Below are 19,710 nucleotides of genomic sequence, written 5' to 3' on the forward strand. Positions count from 1 at the left end.
CAATTAAAAGACGGCAAGTAAAGCCGGAAAGCGTATGCGAACATTTTGTCTCTAACAGAAGTTGTTCCCCGTGATGTGATCTATCAGCCCTAGACGTTTAATGCACTCTGAAACACTCTGACTATTCTGCCTTAACTCACGACACTTAAGTTATTTTAAATCAACGGAAATTCTGAAATGCATAAAGAACTACAGAGGTTGAAAGTCATGGCCACTGCCAGACAATATTTTGAGCTCTATTTGGAATCGAATTCATAATCTATATAATTATAATCTGACCCTCATTCAACCATCAGGTTGTAAAGTATGACAATTGTATATTTAATGAAAGTATGATTATCACGCTATTTCATAGGCACAAGAAAATAATTATGGAATGTTCATTCTCTTTGTTCTCAGCTAGCGAAACCCTTTAGCCACAAACCCATGTTCAAGTTCGGGACGATCCCATGGAGCCACACAGACTCAACACTTCACAAGTATTTCAAAGAAATGCATGCCTACATGAAGAATTTCAACCGGTCAACGGTTGCAGAGGGCATCGAGAGCGTTATAAGTGGGTAAGTAAGACTATAATGTTATCATAATCTTACTGACTGGCTGCCAGAACTGTTAATTACTAAGCACCATCATATGTTGTTTCACTGACTATTATATATTTCATGCTTATAATTAAATTCGGTATAACGTCATCTTCTCTGCTATGAGCATCAAACCAAAATATTATTAAATAGAAAATACGTTCCTGAAATACTGAAAAACTATTTATTTGACCACGAACTGGTTTTGGCATCTTAGGCTATCATCAGATGACAATAAACAAACTGAAAACCAGCAGTTAACGTAGCTCGCTTAGCAGTAACGCAGGCTGTTCCCGTGATGCTGGGATAAACTTTCACAGAGAGATCTCGTGTACAATGTCGAATAGCTGTTCTTGTATGATATTGCTGTTTGTAGAGAAGTCGTGACACCGGAACACTGTATCGAAATCCAGAAGATTGACCTTCAGTGCAAACAAATATAATGTAGTGCAGATAAATAGGTGTCGAACGTTTTTGTTTAATTGCACGAATGGCGATTAATCAGTGGAAAGGTTTGCACCAATTAAACATTGATCCGTCCTAAAATGGAACTACCACATAAAACTAGTTGTGGGAAAACCAGAGGCAATACTGAGAAGAATTCTAAGGAAATTTTATTCTTTCATAAGAGAAATGACTTACAAAACATTCGTTCGACCTATTTTTAGTACTTCTCGTTAGTCTGGGATTCTGACCATGAGGGATTAATTATGAAGATAGAGAAGAACCAAAGAAGACAAACGCTTTTTGCCACAGGTTCGCTTAGTAAGCGTGGACATGCCAACTCAAACGGCATATGCTATAAGAAGAGCGCTGTGTGTTGTGGACAGATTTATTGTTAACGTTACGAGACCTTATGTTCCAGGAAGAATCAAGTAATACGAGGGCCGTTCAGAAAGTAACCTCCGGTTGATTTAAAAAAATACTCCAAGTTAAATAAAAATATTTTAATATATACATCTTACAACTACATCTTTGCACTATTTTTCTACATAGTCTCCACAGCGATTGAGGCACTTATCGTATCTCTTCACAAGCTTTGAAATTCCTTCTGCATAAAAATCACCCGCTTGTGCCTGGAGCCAGCCTGTGACCGCATCTTTGAGCTCTTCGTCGTCATCAAACCGCTGTGACCCGAGCCATTTCTTCAAATGCATGAAGAGGTGATAATCACTTGGCGCCAGGTCTGGGCTGTAAGGTGGATGGTTGATAACGTCCCACTTGAAGGACTCAAGAAGGGCCGTTGTTCTGCGAGCAGAGTGAGGACGGGCGTTATCGTGCAAAAAAACGATACCGGAAGTCAGCATACCACGGCGTTTGTTCTGTATAGCCCGTCGTAACTTTTTTATTGTTTCACAGTACACGTCTTGATTAATGGTCGTACCACGTTCCATGAATTCAACCAACAACACCCCTTTGGCATCCCAAAACACCGTTGCCATCAGTTTTCTGGCAGAAAAATCTTGCGAGGCTTTTCTTGGTTTGGTAGGCGAATTTGAGTGTGCCCACATCTTTGATTGTTCTTTTGTCTCAGGGTTCACGTACTTAATCCAGGTTTCGTCACCGGTCACGATTCTGTTTAACAATGGTTCTCTTTCGTCCTCATAACGTGACAGAAAGTCTAATGCAGAGGCCATTCTTTGAGTTTTGTGGTGGTCGGTAAGAATTTTGGGCACCCATCGTGCACAGAACTTACGGTAACCCAATCTTGCTGTCACTATCTCGTACAAGAGAGTCTTAGAAATCTGTGGAAAACCAGTAGACAACTCCGACATTGAGGAACGTCGATTTTCACGAACTTTTGCATCAACTGTCTGAACGAGTTCGTCAGTCAACAATGATGGTCTACCACTCCTCTCTTCATCATGAACGTTTTCTCGTCCACTTTTAAATAAACGTACCCATTCACGGACAACTCCTTCACTCATAACTCTTGGTCCGTACACGGCACAAAGCTCACGATGAATAGCTGCTGCAGAATATCCTTTGGCTGTAAAAAACCTTATGACAGCACGCACTTCACATTTGGCGGGGTTTTCTATTGCAGCACACATTTCAAACTGCCACAAAAACTAAACTAGCGCAGGTACGACGTTCACTCGACCACGGCTTGATGCCGACTGACCTGTTGAGTGCGTGAACGCACAGATGGCGTCGCTACTCCCCCCACAACCCGCACTGTGACCAATCGGAGGTTACTTTCTGAACCGCCCTCGTATATTGCGAGAGAGTGCTGAAAAGTAATGACTGTAATTTTTTTATTTAAAAACTGGGAAAACTTTTTAACTATAACAAACGTTATTAACATTCTAAATCATTATTCTTCATGTCTACATCTTTGCAACCGTCCGCCGTTAGGGGGCTCCGAATTGTAGTGTATAATGTGGCGATGTGTAACGTAAAAATGTTGGTACGTGAGAAACAGAATTCTGTAATCGAGTTTCGAATTCGAAGAGTTCGTCCACACATGGGGTACCTCCCCTTCAACGTGACAATGACAGGCCACTCACGAGTGCTGCGATATCTGTAACAATCCATCGCCTTGGGTTCACTGTTATCGATCATCCTCCATACAGTCCCGAGGTGGTCCCATCCGATTTTAATCTGTTTCCAAAACTTAAATAACGCCTTCACGGACTTCACTTTGATAGTGATAAAGCGGTGCAAGCAGAGGTGAGGTTGTGGATCTGTCAACAAACTCAGACATTCCATGGTGACGGTATCAACAAACCGGTCTCTCGTTTGGAAAAATGGAAATACCGTGTGGCTAGGGCCTCCCGTCGGGTAGACCGTTCGCCTGGTGCAAGTCTTTCGAGTTGACGCCACTTTGGCGACTTGCGTGTCGATGGTGATGAAATGATGATGAGAGACACACAACACCCAGTCATCACGAGGCAGAGAAAACCCCTGGCCCCGCCGGGAATCGAACCCGGGACCCCGTGTGCGGGAAGCGAGAACGCTACCGCAAGATCACGAGCTGCGGACTCTCGTTTGGAGAAACGTGTTAGTTGCCAAGGTGACTATGTCGAGAAATAAATATCTAAATATCAGGAATACGGATGTATACTGTTAACAACGTTTGTTTTATCTGAAAAGTGTTACGAGTTCATATAAAAATTTCGGAGGCATCACTTTTCAGCACACCCTCGTAGTTCCTCAGCCATACATCCCACGAAATGTCGAAACCGATATAATTATATTACAGGCCATTGGGGACTTTACCAACAGCTCTTCTTCTCACACACCGTTCGGGAAAAAAAATGAAATGATCGTGTGGCATTGATGGCCGGGAGGCCTCATACAGGGAAGTTCGGCCGCCGAGTTGCAAGTCTTATTTCAGGTGACGCTACATTGGTCGACTTGAATGTCGTTGATGCTGAAATGATTATGATTCCCGGCCGGGAATCGAACCCGGCCCGCCGCATGGTAGACAAACACGTTATCACTCAGCTAAGCAGGCGGACACGCCGTTCGGAAACGGTACAGAGAAGACAGAAGTAGTAGTAGAACACAAGGTACCATCCGTGACAAGCTCGATGACGAATATATAAAGGGGTTCAAAAATTGTGGAAATCCCGCGAGAAATGCGTGCTTCAACATAAATGCGGATGCCAGCCAAAGTTGCAGGTTGCGCTGTTGTATATAACCACTAACGGCGTCTGTGCAACGGCCGCAATATGTTGAAAGCGGTAATCGTGGTCGTAGCAGTGTTCTGTGTAATTGTGAGTGATTATGTCAGAGTTAAGTGGCTCCGTACGTGGGCAAGTTGTTGGTGCTCTTATGGTGGATGTTTCCGTAACCAGGGTAGTTGTAGTGTTTGGTCTTTGAAGAGACACAGTATCGAAGATTTATACCACGTACAAGGAAAGCAGAGAAACATTATCCACTAAGTCACAACGCAGACGGAAGTTGTGAGTTGAGTGAGGTTCAAATGGTTCAGATGGCTCTGAGCACTATGGAACTTAACAGCTGAGGTCATCAGTCCCCTAGAACTTAGAACTACTTAAACCTAACTAACCTAAGGACATTACACACATCCATGCCCAAGGCAGGATTCGAACCTGCGACCGTTGCGGTCTCGCGGTACCAGACTGACGCGCCTAGAACCGCACGACCACACCGGCCGGCTAGTTGAGTGAGGATGACGGACGCTCACTGAAGAGGAATGCCGCGGAAAATGTGAAGACGACAGCTTCAAAAGTCACTGCCGCACTCACGAATCCCGTCATCACCAAAACAATACCAACGGAGCTCCATAAGCAGGCAATTGTAGGGCGATCTGGAATTCCAAAACCACACATCAGTGATGCGAATGCCTATAACAGGAAAACGTAGTGCCGAAGCCATAAGATATGGGCTACGGATCAATGGAAAAAAGTAATTTGGTCATATGAATTTTGTTGTACACTGTTTCCAACTCCCGACTGGGTTTACGTCCCAAGAGTGATACAAGGTGGGTATCCGGTGATGATTTTGGCAGCCGTATTGCGGTATTCCATGGGCCACATGGGTACTCTGTAAGATAGCATTACTGCCAAGCCTTTTGGTCAGAGATTCCTTGGTACAATGTTTGTTCCCATTGGTAATGCTGTACTGTAAGATGACAGGGCCCATGTTCACACGGCTCGCATCGATCAGGACTGGCATTGTCAGCAAGAGGATGAACTGTCGCATCTCCCCTGGCAGTCACAGTCATCAGATCTCAGAATTATTGATCCTTTGTGGTCTGCTTTGGGCAGAAGGATGCCTGATCAACCAGCCGCTGTGGCCGTGCGGTTCTAGGCGCTTCAGTCTGGAACGGCGTGACCGCTACGGTCGCAGGTTCAAATCCTGCATCGGGCATGGATGTGTGTGATGTCCTTAGGTTAGTTAGGTTTAAGTAGTTCTAAGCTCTAGGGGACTGATGACCACAGCTATTAAGTCCCATAGTGCTCAGAGCCAATTGAACCATTTTTTTATGCCTGATCGCTATCCACCTCCATCATCTTCAAGTAAACTTGCCATAAGATTCCCTTGAAAACAATAAGAGACATGTATTTATCCATTCCGAGACGACTGGATGCAGTTTTGAATGCCAGTGGCTTTCCTACATGGCATTAGGATCACAGTGTGTTTTGTTTTTTGTGGTTCTGTATATTTGTCCACCCCATGTACGTAGGTTTCGCTATAAGGAAGAAAGGAAGATAGAGGTTTAATATTCCGGTGACAAAGAGATGGTTAGAGATGAAGATGTAGAAATGGCAGTGAAGGTCAAAAGCATCAGAATATACGAGTAGAAACTGACGTCTTCTGGCTTAACACCACAGCTACGAGCAATCCAAAGAACACAGTTTCCACTAATTCGTTGTTAAAATAAATGTTATGTTAAGCACTGTTGGCCGGTTTCGAGGGTGTGCTCGTTTTCAAGTGCACAAATAGATGCTGACACTTCATCTGACGCCAAGCTTTTCGTGACTGAGAATAGCATGCTTTTCTACTCTACATTTTCGTGGATGGTGCGACCACAGCCATTTCTGCACTTGCAAAATAAGCACACGTCGAAACCAGTCAGTAGTGCTTCACAAATTATCCATTTGAACCAACACTCTAATGCGAATAACGCCATTCTTTGCAGCTAAACGAACCTCCGTCAGGAAATGCTCTGTTAGAGTCTAAATGTTACCATTCGGCAGCACATAGTCACAAATACTCCCAAGTTGTGACACCTTAAAAGTTAATCTTCCTTTCTGTCAATAATATACTATTATTGGATTATTCACTCAGCAGTTTTATAGATGGTATTTAATTCACGTGATCGATTTCAAAATTGTACAATTTGAACTTCATCCATGCTTGTGGCAGTCCACCTAAACCGACACATTCAAGTACACATAACGAACCAAAACGTATTAAAATCAGCAGTGCGATTCTCAGCATAAAATGTGCCAATTCTTATATACACCCTTCATGAGCGCTAAATATATAGTCTTCCGAAGCATCTTTTAGAAAACTGTGCAATCTTCTCATGTTACAGATTGCGTTGTTTTCTACGTCATGTATAAAGAGTATCTAATGACAACGCAACAGGTGGAAAAATGTAAGTAAACTATTTATTATTTCAAAAGCAATCTCCACAACTGTTAATACATTTACTCTACTGTGGGACAAGACGGTCAGTGTCCTTATGGGAAAATATTTACTACTGCCTGCGGGACCACGATTGTACACATGTGTGAACCTCTTCGTCAGAAGCAAATCGACAGCCACGGAAGTCTTCCTTCTGGGTTCCAAAAACATAAAACATGGAAGTCGCTTGGGGAAAGGATAGGGACTGTATGGAGAATGGGTAAGGCACACCAGCTCCGGGAAAATACTGACGACCTTTCTCTTTGACTGGAAGAGACTGCCGCCCCTTGACTTTCTGGAACTTAACGACACGATCAACTATTTACAGCGGTACGCGGAGGCTTTGCAAAAGTTTAAGTGTGTCATCAAGACCAAAAACCCAAGAATGTTGACGGATCGAATCATGCTGTTACAGGATAATGTTTGCCCACACGTTCCAGAGGTTGTTTCGACTACGCTGCAGAAGGTTCGATTGGGAACCCTTACTCGTCCTTCACACAGTCCTAATCTTTCCCCATGCGATTGGAGAGACATTTGTGGCCGTCGATTTGCTTCGGACGAAAAGGTGCACTCCTAGGTGCAATCATGGTTCCGCAGCCAACAGCAAACTTTTTCCATGAAGACAATGAGCCCCTTGTTTCACAGTGCATGTATTAACACTTGTGACGATTACTTTGAAATTATAAACAGTTTCCAGAATGAGATTTTCACTATGCAGCGGAGTGTGCGCTGTTATGAAACTTCCCTGGCATATCAAAACTGTGTGCTGGACCGAGACTCGAACTCGGGACCTTTGCCCTTCGTGGGCAAGTGCTCTACCAGCTCAGCTACCCAAGCACGACTCACGCCCCGTCCTCACAGCTCTACTTCCGCCAGTACCTCGTCTCCTACTTTCCAAACTTCACAGAAGCTCTTCTGCGAACCTAGCAGAATTATCACTCCTGGAAGAAAGGATATTGCGGAGACAAGGCTTAGCCACAGCCTGCGGGATGTTTCCAGAATGAGATTTTCACTCTGCAGCTGAGTGTGCGCTGTTATGAAACTTTCCTGGCAGATCAAAACTGTGTGCCGGACCGAGACTCGAACTCGGGACCTTTGCCTTTCGCGGGCAAGTGCTCTACCATCTGAGCTACCCAAGCATCGAAAGCATATCTGTCAACGTATTATTAAAGCGTTCTGTGAAGCCATTCGTCTGTGGATGGTAGGCAGTTGTCGTCCTTTGGCTGTCGTCGCAATGTGAAGTTACCGCTGACACTAGTCTCGACCGCAGAATTTTTCCATGGTCAGGGATCAACACACAGCCTATTCTTTTCTTCAACACGATGTCTTCCGCAAGGAATTTTGCATTTTCCGGAGCTTCAGCATTCGACATAGCGTAGGCAACAGCATAGTGGCAGGGGTAATCAGTGCAGACTATTAGCCATCGATTCCCGTTTGCTGGCTTCGGGAACCTACCCCAGTGGTCAATTCCACTTCAATGGAGTGGTGCCTCAGCTTATGGGATTGATACCAGATGCCCTAGGGGGTAAATGTGGTATGTGCTTCCATCGTTATCAGTCCTTACAGTGGCTCACATAGAGTCGATTAGGTGGGTAGAGGCATGGCCAGTGATATGTGCACCTGGTTCTGTCTAGAGTCTTCACGAATCCCAGGTGACCAAATGCTGGAGGGCCGTGAAAATACTTCTGGATAGCTGGCCATAGATGGACTGGGATGGCAAACTACCATTTGCACCCCACTGGATCATACTATGTTCTGTTTATTAACTGGAATTCTTCTTCCCCCAGTTCTTCCTTCTTCAAAGCTTCTGTGGATTTCAGCCGTGGTAGCTCTTCCCTATTTTTAGCAGGAATAATTAAATGCAGCGATAACTGAGATTTCATCCATACTGCTTTTTTTACGAAAGGATTCCTTGAAATGAAACTTGCGTCCTTGTGTCTACTTCCACTTTTGTATACCACTGTGATCTCGTACTCCTGGAGCCTCAGCACCAATCTCACGAGTCGGCATGACGGACCCTTCGGGTTAGCCAGCTGTCATGGAGAACAGTGGTCCGTCAAAACGGTGAATGATTTGCCAAATAAATACGGCTAGAACTTTTTGATGGCACAAGCAACTGCAAGGTACTCCGTCTCAGTTGCAGAGTATTTCATCTGTGACTTGGAGAGTACCCTGGAAGCATAAGTTATCTCCTTTTCAGTACCTTCCTGACATTTCACTAGGACAGCAACAATCCCTTAACCGCTAGCACTGGTGCAAAGAAAGTTCGGTATCGGCGTTCTCGTCATACAGTGCCAGGACTGGAGAAGACCTTAGAGTGTCCTCAAGGACACGGTAAGATCTTTCTTGCACCTTGTTTCAGGAAAATTTGGCTGTCCCTGCAGTAGTGCTTCCAAAGGATGTGCCTTGAAATAGACATCCTTTTTCACATCAAGAATGTTTCTGAAACGTCATTGGTAATTATTTTGTAAGACGTGCGGAAATGTGATGTGTGTGTCGTTCCTTCTTTGATAATAATAGGATTCTAATCGAGAACAAAAAGAAACAGAAAAGAGAACAGAAAATTGATTATTTCTCCGACGAATTATAAAGAAATCAATTCTCAGCCATCTGACTGCGAGTTTTAAGGTATCCTCTTGTAAGGTCTCCTAACAACTGTTCTGCAATGCTTCTGCACGCAACAGACAACTTACCTCATCTTTACGCTGCAACTGTGTGATCAGCAGCATGCTAAAAAATTTCAAAAAACAATACTGCGATCCATGCAGAGCGCAATGCATGGACTAATTGCAACAATTACTGCCATACTTTTATACATAGAAACCGAATCATCAGGAGGGGTTGGTCAACTAACCTTAAATGATGTAAAGAAAAATTAAAGAAACCAATAAAAACTTCTAATTTAGTATATTCAGAAAATTGATGATTTAAATGCTGACAAACTTTACAAAGACATTTAATTATTCCACAGTGTCTATACTCAATAAACACGTTTCTGGCCACAACAAGGATACGAACATTACTCTGAGTGTATGCATACATAAACCTGAAAAAACCTCTCCAGTGTGCAAGCAACCAACAACTTGGTGCAGCGAAGAGGCAAATTGCCAAAAAATCCTCACTTAATACCAAAATCTCTTCCGGCGCTACTAGCACGATCACGGCAGGCTGCGACGTGTCATGCCGCGGGGCTTCTCTCCACCGCACCCTGCGTCCGACCACTTCTGACTCCCCTCGACAACTGCGCGCTCGCTACTACTCGCGATAATAATATCTCAGACACAGAATTTGTGTATGCACATAACGTAATCATAAACTTTCATATCAATAAGTCGGAAAATCTGTGACTGCTCTTTTTTTTCTGGAACAGGAAGGACTCGCATCGACATTCAATAGATGCGCCAAAATTTTTGTTTCTGAGGGACGGAGAGGCACTTTTTCGGATTCAGGTAGAACCCTGCAGTTGTGAGGCATTTTAATACAGTTCTCATGCATCTTTGATATTCTTCAAACGTCTTCGAAAAAACCGACAATATCATCCACGTAATAGAGATACGTCATTCATTCAAGGTGTCGAACCAGGTAGTCTAACACATGCTCGAAGGTGGCTGAAATGTTATACAGTCTAAACGGTATAACTTTAAACTATAACCCTAAGGGTTATGAAGATAGTCTTTTCAAGGTCAGCCTCGTCAACTTTGATTTATCGATAGCCTGTCTGCAGATGCATAGTTCAGAAATGTTTTGCTCAAACAGTGTCGGGTGTCATCAATGAGCAGCAATGGACTGATTTTTTTGAGTCGTCCGTAGTCGAAGTAGAAACGCCACGTGCTGAACTTCTTCACAAGGATCATAGGAGAGGACCAAGGACTCTGAGAAGGGTTAATGATTTCATCTTGTAGCATCTTCTCTACCTGCCCTCCGATTATCCGTCGTTCAGTCTGCGACATTGTATATGAGTGCAAGCCTTTTGATGGACTATCCCCAGTGTTGAGACGGTATTTTACCAGGGGCCACTTGGTCTGTCTTTTCTCCATCCTGATTTGAAAATATCCGAAAATTGACGCGTAACGGCTTTCACTCCCTCTTCGTTGAGGCCAGATCCTGTTGGTCGTTTGATAGTAGCTTCCTCCCCTGTGTCGTCTGTAGTGGTAGCGGAGAATGGTTCTCCATCCGTGACACTTATATGCCCTTCCTGGACTGGTTCATCCGTGCCTTTGCCCACACCTTTAGGGGCGTGATGTCGCTGCTCATAACATTGGCGATCTAAATTCGTTCTTGATCAGCTACAGTGCTTATGATCGTAGCTGAATGTGCATTTCTTTTGTGAGCCTCAGTACCTATTTGCAATCGATAAAAGCTTCACAGTTTAACCGAGCATCTCGAATGATGACTGGAACTCCTCTTGATTATGACGGAGATATAACAACGCCTCCAGTGGCAAACAGCTGCCCAGAGCATTCTTTGTTATATGTGTATTTGTTGAAACAGCTTCGTCAAGCCACAGTCTGTTTGTGGTGCCTGCCAGAAATTCCATCCGAGAATAACATTATGACTATATTCCGCTAAAATGTTAAATTCGGCCGGCTGGTATGACCGAGCGGTTCTAGGCGCTACAGTCTGGAACCGCGCGACCGCTATGGTCTCAGGTTCGAATCCTGCCTCGGGCATGGATGTGTGTGATGTCCCTAGGTTAGTTAGGTTTAAGTAGGTCTAAGTTCTAGGGGACTGATGACCTCAGAAGTTAAATCCCACAGTGCTCAGAGCCATTTGAACCATTTTGTTAAATTCGAAGGACTGCGTTGTGTCATTGATAGTTATTCTTGCAATACATATCCCTATCTGCTGGACGTATTTCCCATTTGCGACTTTCAGCATGATAGCTTTCGCATCACAGAACATAGTCTTCTTTAGTCGATGACGATAAGCTAAGACATTGCAGGAAAGGAAGCCCCTGATTCGACTAGCACCTGAACATCTTCTCCGTCGATAATGAGGTCATTGAGAGTTCCTGACATCTTCGTGATGTCGCCCGTCGAGGATATGCGTATGTGGCAGCCTCATCGCCATCGGCCGTCGGCGGCTAGGCGAGCGTCTAGTACCTCTATACGACGACAGGGAACTGCTACGGCTTGTTGGGGAGCGGCCTCGTCCAGGGCTTCAGCAGTGTGTTTGGTCGCACAGGTTGACCATAATTGTCTGCAGTTGGCTGGCGTGAATAGAACTGTTCTGATGGTTGACGTCTGACGGTGTAGCATTCGTTGAAAGCTCGCCATCTTTCTCTACAGTAGCGTACAAGGGTCCAGCGCCTCCGAGGTAGAAACATACTGACATGTATGAATATATGTATGAAGACGGTATCAGTCCGAAAGAACAGATACCATCTTCATATAGTTAAGACTAATCGGCCACTGACCTCCTTCTGTGCGGATGCACACGCATTGCCCGAGCTCTTACGGGACTCGGTAAGATTGTCTGCCGCGAGTAGTGAGTGTAATGGGCGGGGGCACTACGAATGTAGTGTGTGTACATAAGTTGGGAATGTGGCTCAGACGGATAGAGCGTCTGCCATGTAAGCAGGAGATCCACGGTTCGAGTCCCAGTCGCGGCACACATTTTCAACTGTCCCCATTGATGTTTATCAACGCCTGTCGGCAGCCTAGGGTCTTGATTTAATTATCATTTCATTCTGACATATTTTCCTCTGACTTCCAAATGTCTATTCTTCTATGAGACGTTATACTTGGCGTAGGAGTTAGTTCTACCTCAGTTGGTCGAGTACTGGATTGTCATTTCATGCCTACGACATAAGTCCAAGTTGGCCAAGTCGATTTTTCATGGCGCATTCGACTGGTGACAGCTACTGGTGCTAAAGACCGGTACACCTCTGCTTCAAATCCTCTATTATCTCCTGCCGTATCAAATCGACATTCACGGCTCCTATCTCTTGCTTACTTAGTCCGACAATTCTAAGGCACAAAATGCTGTGTCTCTTCTCTCATTATTTGGAAAATGAGAGAGGTGACGGCGTAGTGGTCTTTCACAACTGCTGTAGGGACTACTTTCGGGAATCGGACGAATACTTTTCTCTTTTACATCTTTTCTGTTGCATCACCTCGATACGCTGGTACTACTTGGTGAACGCCTCGGTGGTTGTGATATCCTTTACCAGAAGAACTTCGTACGTACCTTCCACAACTCCTTTCATAAACAATCTTTTCATACTTTTAGTCCGAGTCATGTAATACTGTTTGAATAATATTTCCGCTATTTGTCTGTACAATTCTTTACTTTGTATTACCGCCTCCGGTAGCTGAATAGTCAGCGTGACGGATTGTCAATCCTCTGGGCCCGGGTTCGATTCCCGGCTCGGTCGGGGAATTTTCTCCGCTCAGGGACTGGGTGTTGTGCTGTCCTCATCATCATCCTATCATCCTCATCAACCGCAGGTCGCCGAAGTGGCGTCAAATTGAAAGACCGGCACCCGGGGAACGGCCTGCCCGACGGGGGCACCTAGCCATACCATTAAAAAAGGAAATCATGATTTCAACCTTACCCCATTATCAAGTACAACAGTGTTGCGAATAATCAGACCTTGTTAAATAAAGTCATCGTCAAAGTCAATTCAACTGGGTGTCCCAGCGTATGTGAAGCAAATAGGAAACAAACATATTGTCCAGCCATAAAACAAGTGAGCCACAGAGTGAACATCAATACAGTAGTTACATGTGCAGTGAACATGGTCGGAAAATAAATATATTGTCATGTTTTCAGACCATGTTCACTGCACATGTAACTGTGTATTGGTGTTCATTCTGTAGCTCAGTTGTTTTATGGCTGGAAAACATTTTTGTTGCCTGCCTGCCATATATGTCGGTGATTTTGTTCTTATCTACATGTTGGGACACCCCGTTCAATAGATCTTTATGATGACTTCACTTAAAAAAGTCAAATTAAATGCAACATTGTTGCACTTTATGATGGCGTAAGGTCAAATCATGACAGTAATATAAAATAAAGACGTTGTACAGTCAAATGGCGAAAATAACTTTCAAACATCCTTTCATCAACTGTGCAACGGCCTTGCCGCAGTGGCTACACCGGTTCCCGTGAGATCACCGAAGTTAAGCGCTGTCGGGCGTGGCCGGCGCTTGGATGGGTCACCATCCTGCCGCCATGTGCTGTTGCCATTTTTCGGGGTGCACTCAGCCTCGTGATGCCAATTGAGGAGCTACTCGACCGATTAGTAGCGGCTTCGGTCAAAGAATACCGTCCTAACGGTCGGGAGTGCGGTGTGCTGACCACACGCCCCTCCTTATCCGCATCCTCCTCGGAAGATGACACGGCGGCCGGACGGTCCCGGAAGGGCCACTTGTGGCCTAAAGACGGAGCTTTTTTTTTTTTTTTCATCAACTGTAAGATGTTGTCAGTTTCTGATGTGTCACAGGACAAAAACATTTTGTTTGTACAGCTATGTCGTTTCACCATGACGCTGGGGCCTGTCCTTCAATGGTTCTTCTGCTAAGCAGACTTGCCACTGATCGTCTTCAGTTCGACTTGGAACTTGTCCCAAGTACTGAGCTTCTCGTCGTTGTCAACTCATTGCTGGGCTGTGCAGTTCGAGTAAAAGTACACACATTCCAAACACACCATGGCATCCCACTTGTTGCATTCTTTCAGCCATTTTGGCGGGTCATGACCAGCATCTCTTGAGAACACTTATAGATGGTTGATACTGCTGGCTGGTAATTTATTGGTCTGCTGAATACATGGATCGTGGCAAAGATGGAATGCTTCGATTACGGTTCCTGTCCGTGTAGGTGACGGCTTTTAAGTTGCCTAATTGGAGTCATGGTGATGCAGATATTTTGAAGTACCAGTCCTCTCCACGAAACAATGTCACGCCATAAACACATTCAAGTCCAAATCCGAATGCAGAGTCGTCACATAAATACAACAACCAGCACTGAAAACACTTTTATTACAAACACCAACGTTCTACATGGAGATTTTTAATTATTTGTAGAAACATCGAATACTCCAGAATATACAAACATTACAAATATATTTCAAGAATCCTCCAGAAACGATAAATGCTAAATAACAAATAATTTCTGGTGTCGCGTTTGAGCTGGCTGCCCTACCGACGCCAGCCAGCAACACTGACTGCTGCACCATACCGCATGCAACCGAGCTTGTGGCAGTATTTTCAGAAAGGAAGGAGAAGTTTGAAATGTGAATTAAAATTCAAGGAGAAGATATAATAACTTAAAGATTTCCCAATCATATCATGATTCCGTTAGAGACGACAAAGAACATGGAAGATAAGTTGAACGGAACGAATGATGGAATAGCTTATAAGATAAGTATCGAAAGTAAAATAAGGATAATCAAGTATAGTGGAATTAAATCAAGTGATTCTGAGTCAAATGAGACGTTGTAAGTAATAAATGAGTTTTAGGATACTATTGGTCGTAAAAAAACTAACAATGGCCAAAGTAGAGAGGATGTGAAATGCAGGCCGGCAATAGGAAGAAAAGTGTTTCAACAAAAGATAATTTATTGAAAATGAATACAAAATTAAGTGTTTGGAATGTAGTCTTGTACGGAAGTAAAACATGGACAATAAACATTTCAGACAAGAAGAGAATAGAAGCTTTTGCAATATGTTTTTACAGAAGAATGTTGAAGATAAGGTGTGTACATCGGATAACTAATGAAGAGATAAGTAATCAAATTGAGAAGAAAACTTATTTATGGCGCAACTTGACTAGGAGAAGGAATAGATTAATAGGACACATACTGAGACATCAAGGAATCATCAGTTTGGTAATTTACTTATTAATCGCATCAGAAAATATACACCACGTAACCGAAACAATACACAGAAACAGTCTGAAAAGCTTGTAACTGTGTTGTACGATAGGTTTTACTGATAAATACTTGTTCAGAAGAGGATTCGACAAGTTGCGCTATTTCTGAGTTAATTAGCATTGAAGTTAGGCAATAAGACAGTTGCGCGCCCATGTCCTATCGACCCACAAGAGACTGTCGCCAAATACGTTCGTTTGATTTCCTAAAAGTGAACAATAGAGCGATACAAAAATTGGATATGGGACAGTAATAAGGATCAAACACGAACAAGGCTCAGCAGTCTCGTGTTCTGTCATCTACGCTAGGAGAACAACTGACACTAATTGTGTATCTGGTGGGCCGCTCGAATTTCGGCGCCACCAACTGACTGGCTAACTTCAATTTCAATTAACAAAGAAACGACGCGACGTATCGATTTTTTCCTAACAGTTATTTCTTTCTAGCCCGGCGGTAGATTCATAGCGGATGTCCGGGAGGTCGGATACCTGCTAGACATTACACTTTTTGGAATAGAGTTGATCTCAGATAGTTTATGATGATTCTGCAAGTCTTGTTTAGGGCAACATCAGCACGTCAGGCATGACTGTTGCTGGACTAGACAGGACAGGCAAATTCTCTTGCAAAGTAACAGAGAGCTAAGGCTGGTTTTCTCAGAATACGAGGCTGTGTCCTTCAAGTTGTTCTAGAGGATGTTATTCCTTGCTGATGCCTTTCTTTTAGTGTTGAAGCAGTGGGTTTTGTAAGTTAGAGTTCGATCAAGGGTGACGTCTAAATATTTGGGTGCAGTGCAATGTTCTAACTGAATATCTTCCCTGCTCACCTGCTATTTTCTTCTTGCTTGTGTTTTAGGTGGGGGCTGCATACTCGTGTCTCTGACGGATTGAGTTTTAAATGGTTGTCGTGGTAGCAATTATTGAGGTCTTTTAGAGTTTGGGACAGCTTCTTTTCAACATTCTCGAAACTTGTATCTTGTGCGGCTATTGCACAGATGAAACTTTTGTTCCTTCTGGAAAGGTTCGCCATTGGTGTAGATGTTAAAGAGAATAAGATCGAGGACGCTTTCTTGTGGCAGGCCATTTGTATGGTTCTTTCATTTACTTCTGTGGACTTGAAGCTCAACAAAACATCTTCCGTTCTGTAGCAGGCATACTAATGTTTGAGTTAGTTTACAATCCTTTGTTATTTCGTAGAGCTTGTTTAGCAGTAAGCTGAGGTTAATTGTGTCATATGCTGCCATCAACTTGATGAAAACTACACCCATGATTTTATTGTTTTCAAAGCCATCTTCAATATACTATGTTAGGTGCAGTAGTTGAGTGGTGCAGCTTGCTCCGTTGTAATTACTGGTTCTATTATTTTGGACAGTCTGTCTAATATCATTTGGTAATGAAGGGAAGTATGTGTGTTTGACACGATAGGGGGTGAAGGGTAGGGAGGGGGAGACGGTGGGCTAAAAACTGTAGAGAGAGACTAAGGCTTGACTCCACTATACAGGTTCAAATGGATGTTGTGCAGAGATAAAGAAACTTGCACAGGACACAGTAGCTTGAAGAGATGTATCAGACTAGTCTTCAGACTGAAGATAACAACAGCAACACAGCTCAGAGTGACTTCGGAAACCTAAGAAATCGGCTAAACCATTTAAGCTTAGTGGTAATGTTAAACCTAGAGAAAGGTGTTAAAGAGCACCGTAGCCCTATTTCTGCTCACATTCTATCCAGGATGTCACTACTCTGTGATTCCAGCGAGCTGGACGCCTTCATCTACGATGGGACGGTGCTGGACTACCTGGTTGCGCAGGACGAAGACTGCCGCCTGCTCACCGTCGGCTCCTGGTACGCCATGACGGGCTATGGCCTCGCCTTCACACGCAACTCCAAATACGTACAGATGTTCAACAAGAGGCTACTCGACTTCAGAGAAAATGGTGAGTTCTCGGTTCATCTTCCTTTATTTTCTTATGACACAATCACCAGAAGCATTTCATATTTCCGTGATCGGTTCCGGCCAGCCAGTGGCGAACAAAAGACAAGAAGCACACATTGCAAGCGCTGAAGTAACGTCCCCGTGGCGTTGTCAACCAACGCGAGCAACAGTATCGCGAAATGGCAGAACACAGTGTCACTAGACCGCGATCCTGATGCTGTGTAGTTCCGACACAATCGTCTCACAACCAGTCCACATTCAGAAGTGATTTCTAAATACGATACCCGCTGTTTAATCACTGTTACAGTACTGATGTCCCATTTATTTTGACCACCGCAGATAATTTTTTATGTACAACTAAAATAGAGAAGGTTTGAACATGGCTGTGTGGTCAGCGACCGTTTACAGAGTAAAATTAACAGCAATAGCAGCCCTCGGTCGCAAAAAAGGTCTTCTGATCCAGGTTTCGGCACTGCTACAAGTGCCTTCCTCACAAATAAAACTCTCAAATTGGCCTGAAACATAGTTACAAAATTAAAGGAAACAAAATTTTTTTAAGTGTAAGTACTAGCTAGTAATACAAAAAAGGAACAGTACTTACATGTCACGTCTTAAACTAAAAATCAAGCGATAAAGCTTTAGTCACAAAATTTGTTAAACAGATTACATGAAAAACAAGCCACTATGGGCTTCTCACATGCGTCGAGCTAAGGTAGCATCAGACTGAGGCACCCGCCGCAGGTGAACATTACACCAAGAGTGCCATCTACGTAGTAGCCGCAAATACAAACAGGCTGCTTAACGTTCAGAATGTAGACAGACGAACGAAATGAAAATCAAATATCAAGTAACGGACATCATTGAAGAAGCTTTTATTACGTAGTTGTAGCTGCTCACCAAGAATGAGACTATCATTACGAGAAAGATGTTTAAAAAATTCTAATTCTTCGAGAAAATGTAATCTACGGCCTTAAACAGCTTTGGGTGCGTGACCTGTAATCAGAAGATGGTCGGTAAAAGACGAATTCTGGGTGCTAGTGCTATTTTTTCTTAAAAGATGTTCTTTGTATCTGACTGTAAAGGCACGTCCTGTTTGTCCTATGTAGTAAGAAGAGCAAGTCTCGCAAAAAATCTTACAGATACCGGAGTTTTTCAAAGGGAAGCAGGTCGATTTTAAATTGAAACTAACAGTTTTTTCAAACTATTATTGGTTGGAAAGCCGACTTTTCAGTTGTATTCATTACTAAGAAGGCGTTGAATTTGATAGGGGATGGGTCCCAAGAAAGGAATAGAAAAGAACTTCTTCTTTCGGTTGGACTCAATGACAGAGGTGCCGAGTGTAGTAACTCTTTTAACAGTTTTCTTTTTAAGGATGTCATCAACTATGGCAGGTTCGTGCAAAATGTTCAAATGTGTGTTAAATCTTATGGGACTTAACAGCTAAGGTCACCAGTCCCTAAGCTTACGCACTACTTAACCTAAATTATCCTAAGGACAAACACACACGCCCATGCCCGAGGGAGGACTCGAACCTCCGCCGGGACCAGCCACACAGTCCATGACTGCAGCGCCATAGACCTCGCGGCTAATACCGCGCGGCGGCAGGTTCGTATTCGTTCAAATGTTCATACGTGTTTGAATTCCTATGGGACCAAATTGCTGAGGTCATCGTTCCCTATACTTACACACTACTTAAACGAACTTATGCTAAGAACAATACACACACCCATGCCCGAGGGAGGACTCGAACCTCCGGCGGGAGAGGCCGCGCAATCTGTGACATGGTGCCTAAGACCGCATGCCATTCCACGCGGCTTCGTATTCGTTATTAACTGCTATGGTTTTGATCAAATTAATTTCTTCCTCGAATGTTTCTTTCGAGAGTGGAATCCAAGTAGCTCTGTCGATAACGGAGCGGAAAAAAGCGTTTTTATGAGATTGAGGGTGCATGGAAGCAGCAGGTACGATCTGATCGGTATATGTTTCTTTACGAAAAACTTGAACGAGATTTTATTTTCTTCTACTGTGAGCGTCAAGTCAAGAAAGTTCAGTTGCCCGGGCCTCGTTTTCGAGTTCACTGGTGAAGGATATTTTCTCTTGAGGTTCATTAAAAAGACTGAAAATACGGTCAATACCATACAAAGGTCCTTTGTAGATGACTTAAGTCGACTTATAATTTTTTTGTTTTTTAAATGTTTGTATCTACTGCATTTCATGTTATACC

The 19,710-nt window shown here is 43.6% G+C and overlaps 1 protein-coding gene across 1 annotated transcript in view; it reads left to right on the forward strand.

Moving 5' to 3' along the window:
- Window positions 1–19,710, forward strand: part of LOC126252566 (glutamate receptor ionotropic, NMDA 2B) — an 874,952-nt gene that overhangs the window by 758,099 nt on the left and 97,143 nt on the right. The window contains exons 10-11 of the mRNA XM_049953467.1: window positions 400–560; window positions 17,306–17,487. Of these exons, the coding sequence (XP_049809424.1) occupies window positions 400–560; window positions 17,306–17,487 (343 nt within the window). The remainder of the gene's footprint in view (window positions 1–399; window positions 561–17,305; window positions 17,488–19,710) is intronic.

Source organism: Schistocerca nitens, chromosome 4 (genome assembly GCF_023898315.1).
Source record: "Schistocerca nitens isolate TAMUIC-IGC-003100 chromosome 4, iqSchNite1.1, whole genome shotgun sequence".
In the NCBI taxonomy this organism is placed as follows: domain Eukaryota; kingdom Metazoa; phylum Arthropoda; class Insecta; order Orthoptera; family Acrididae; genus Schistocerca; species Schistocerca nitens.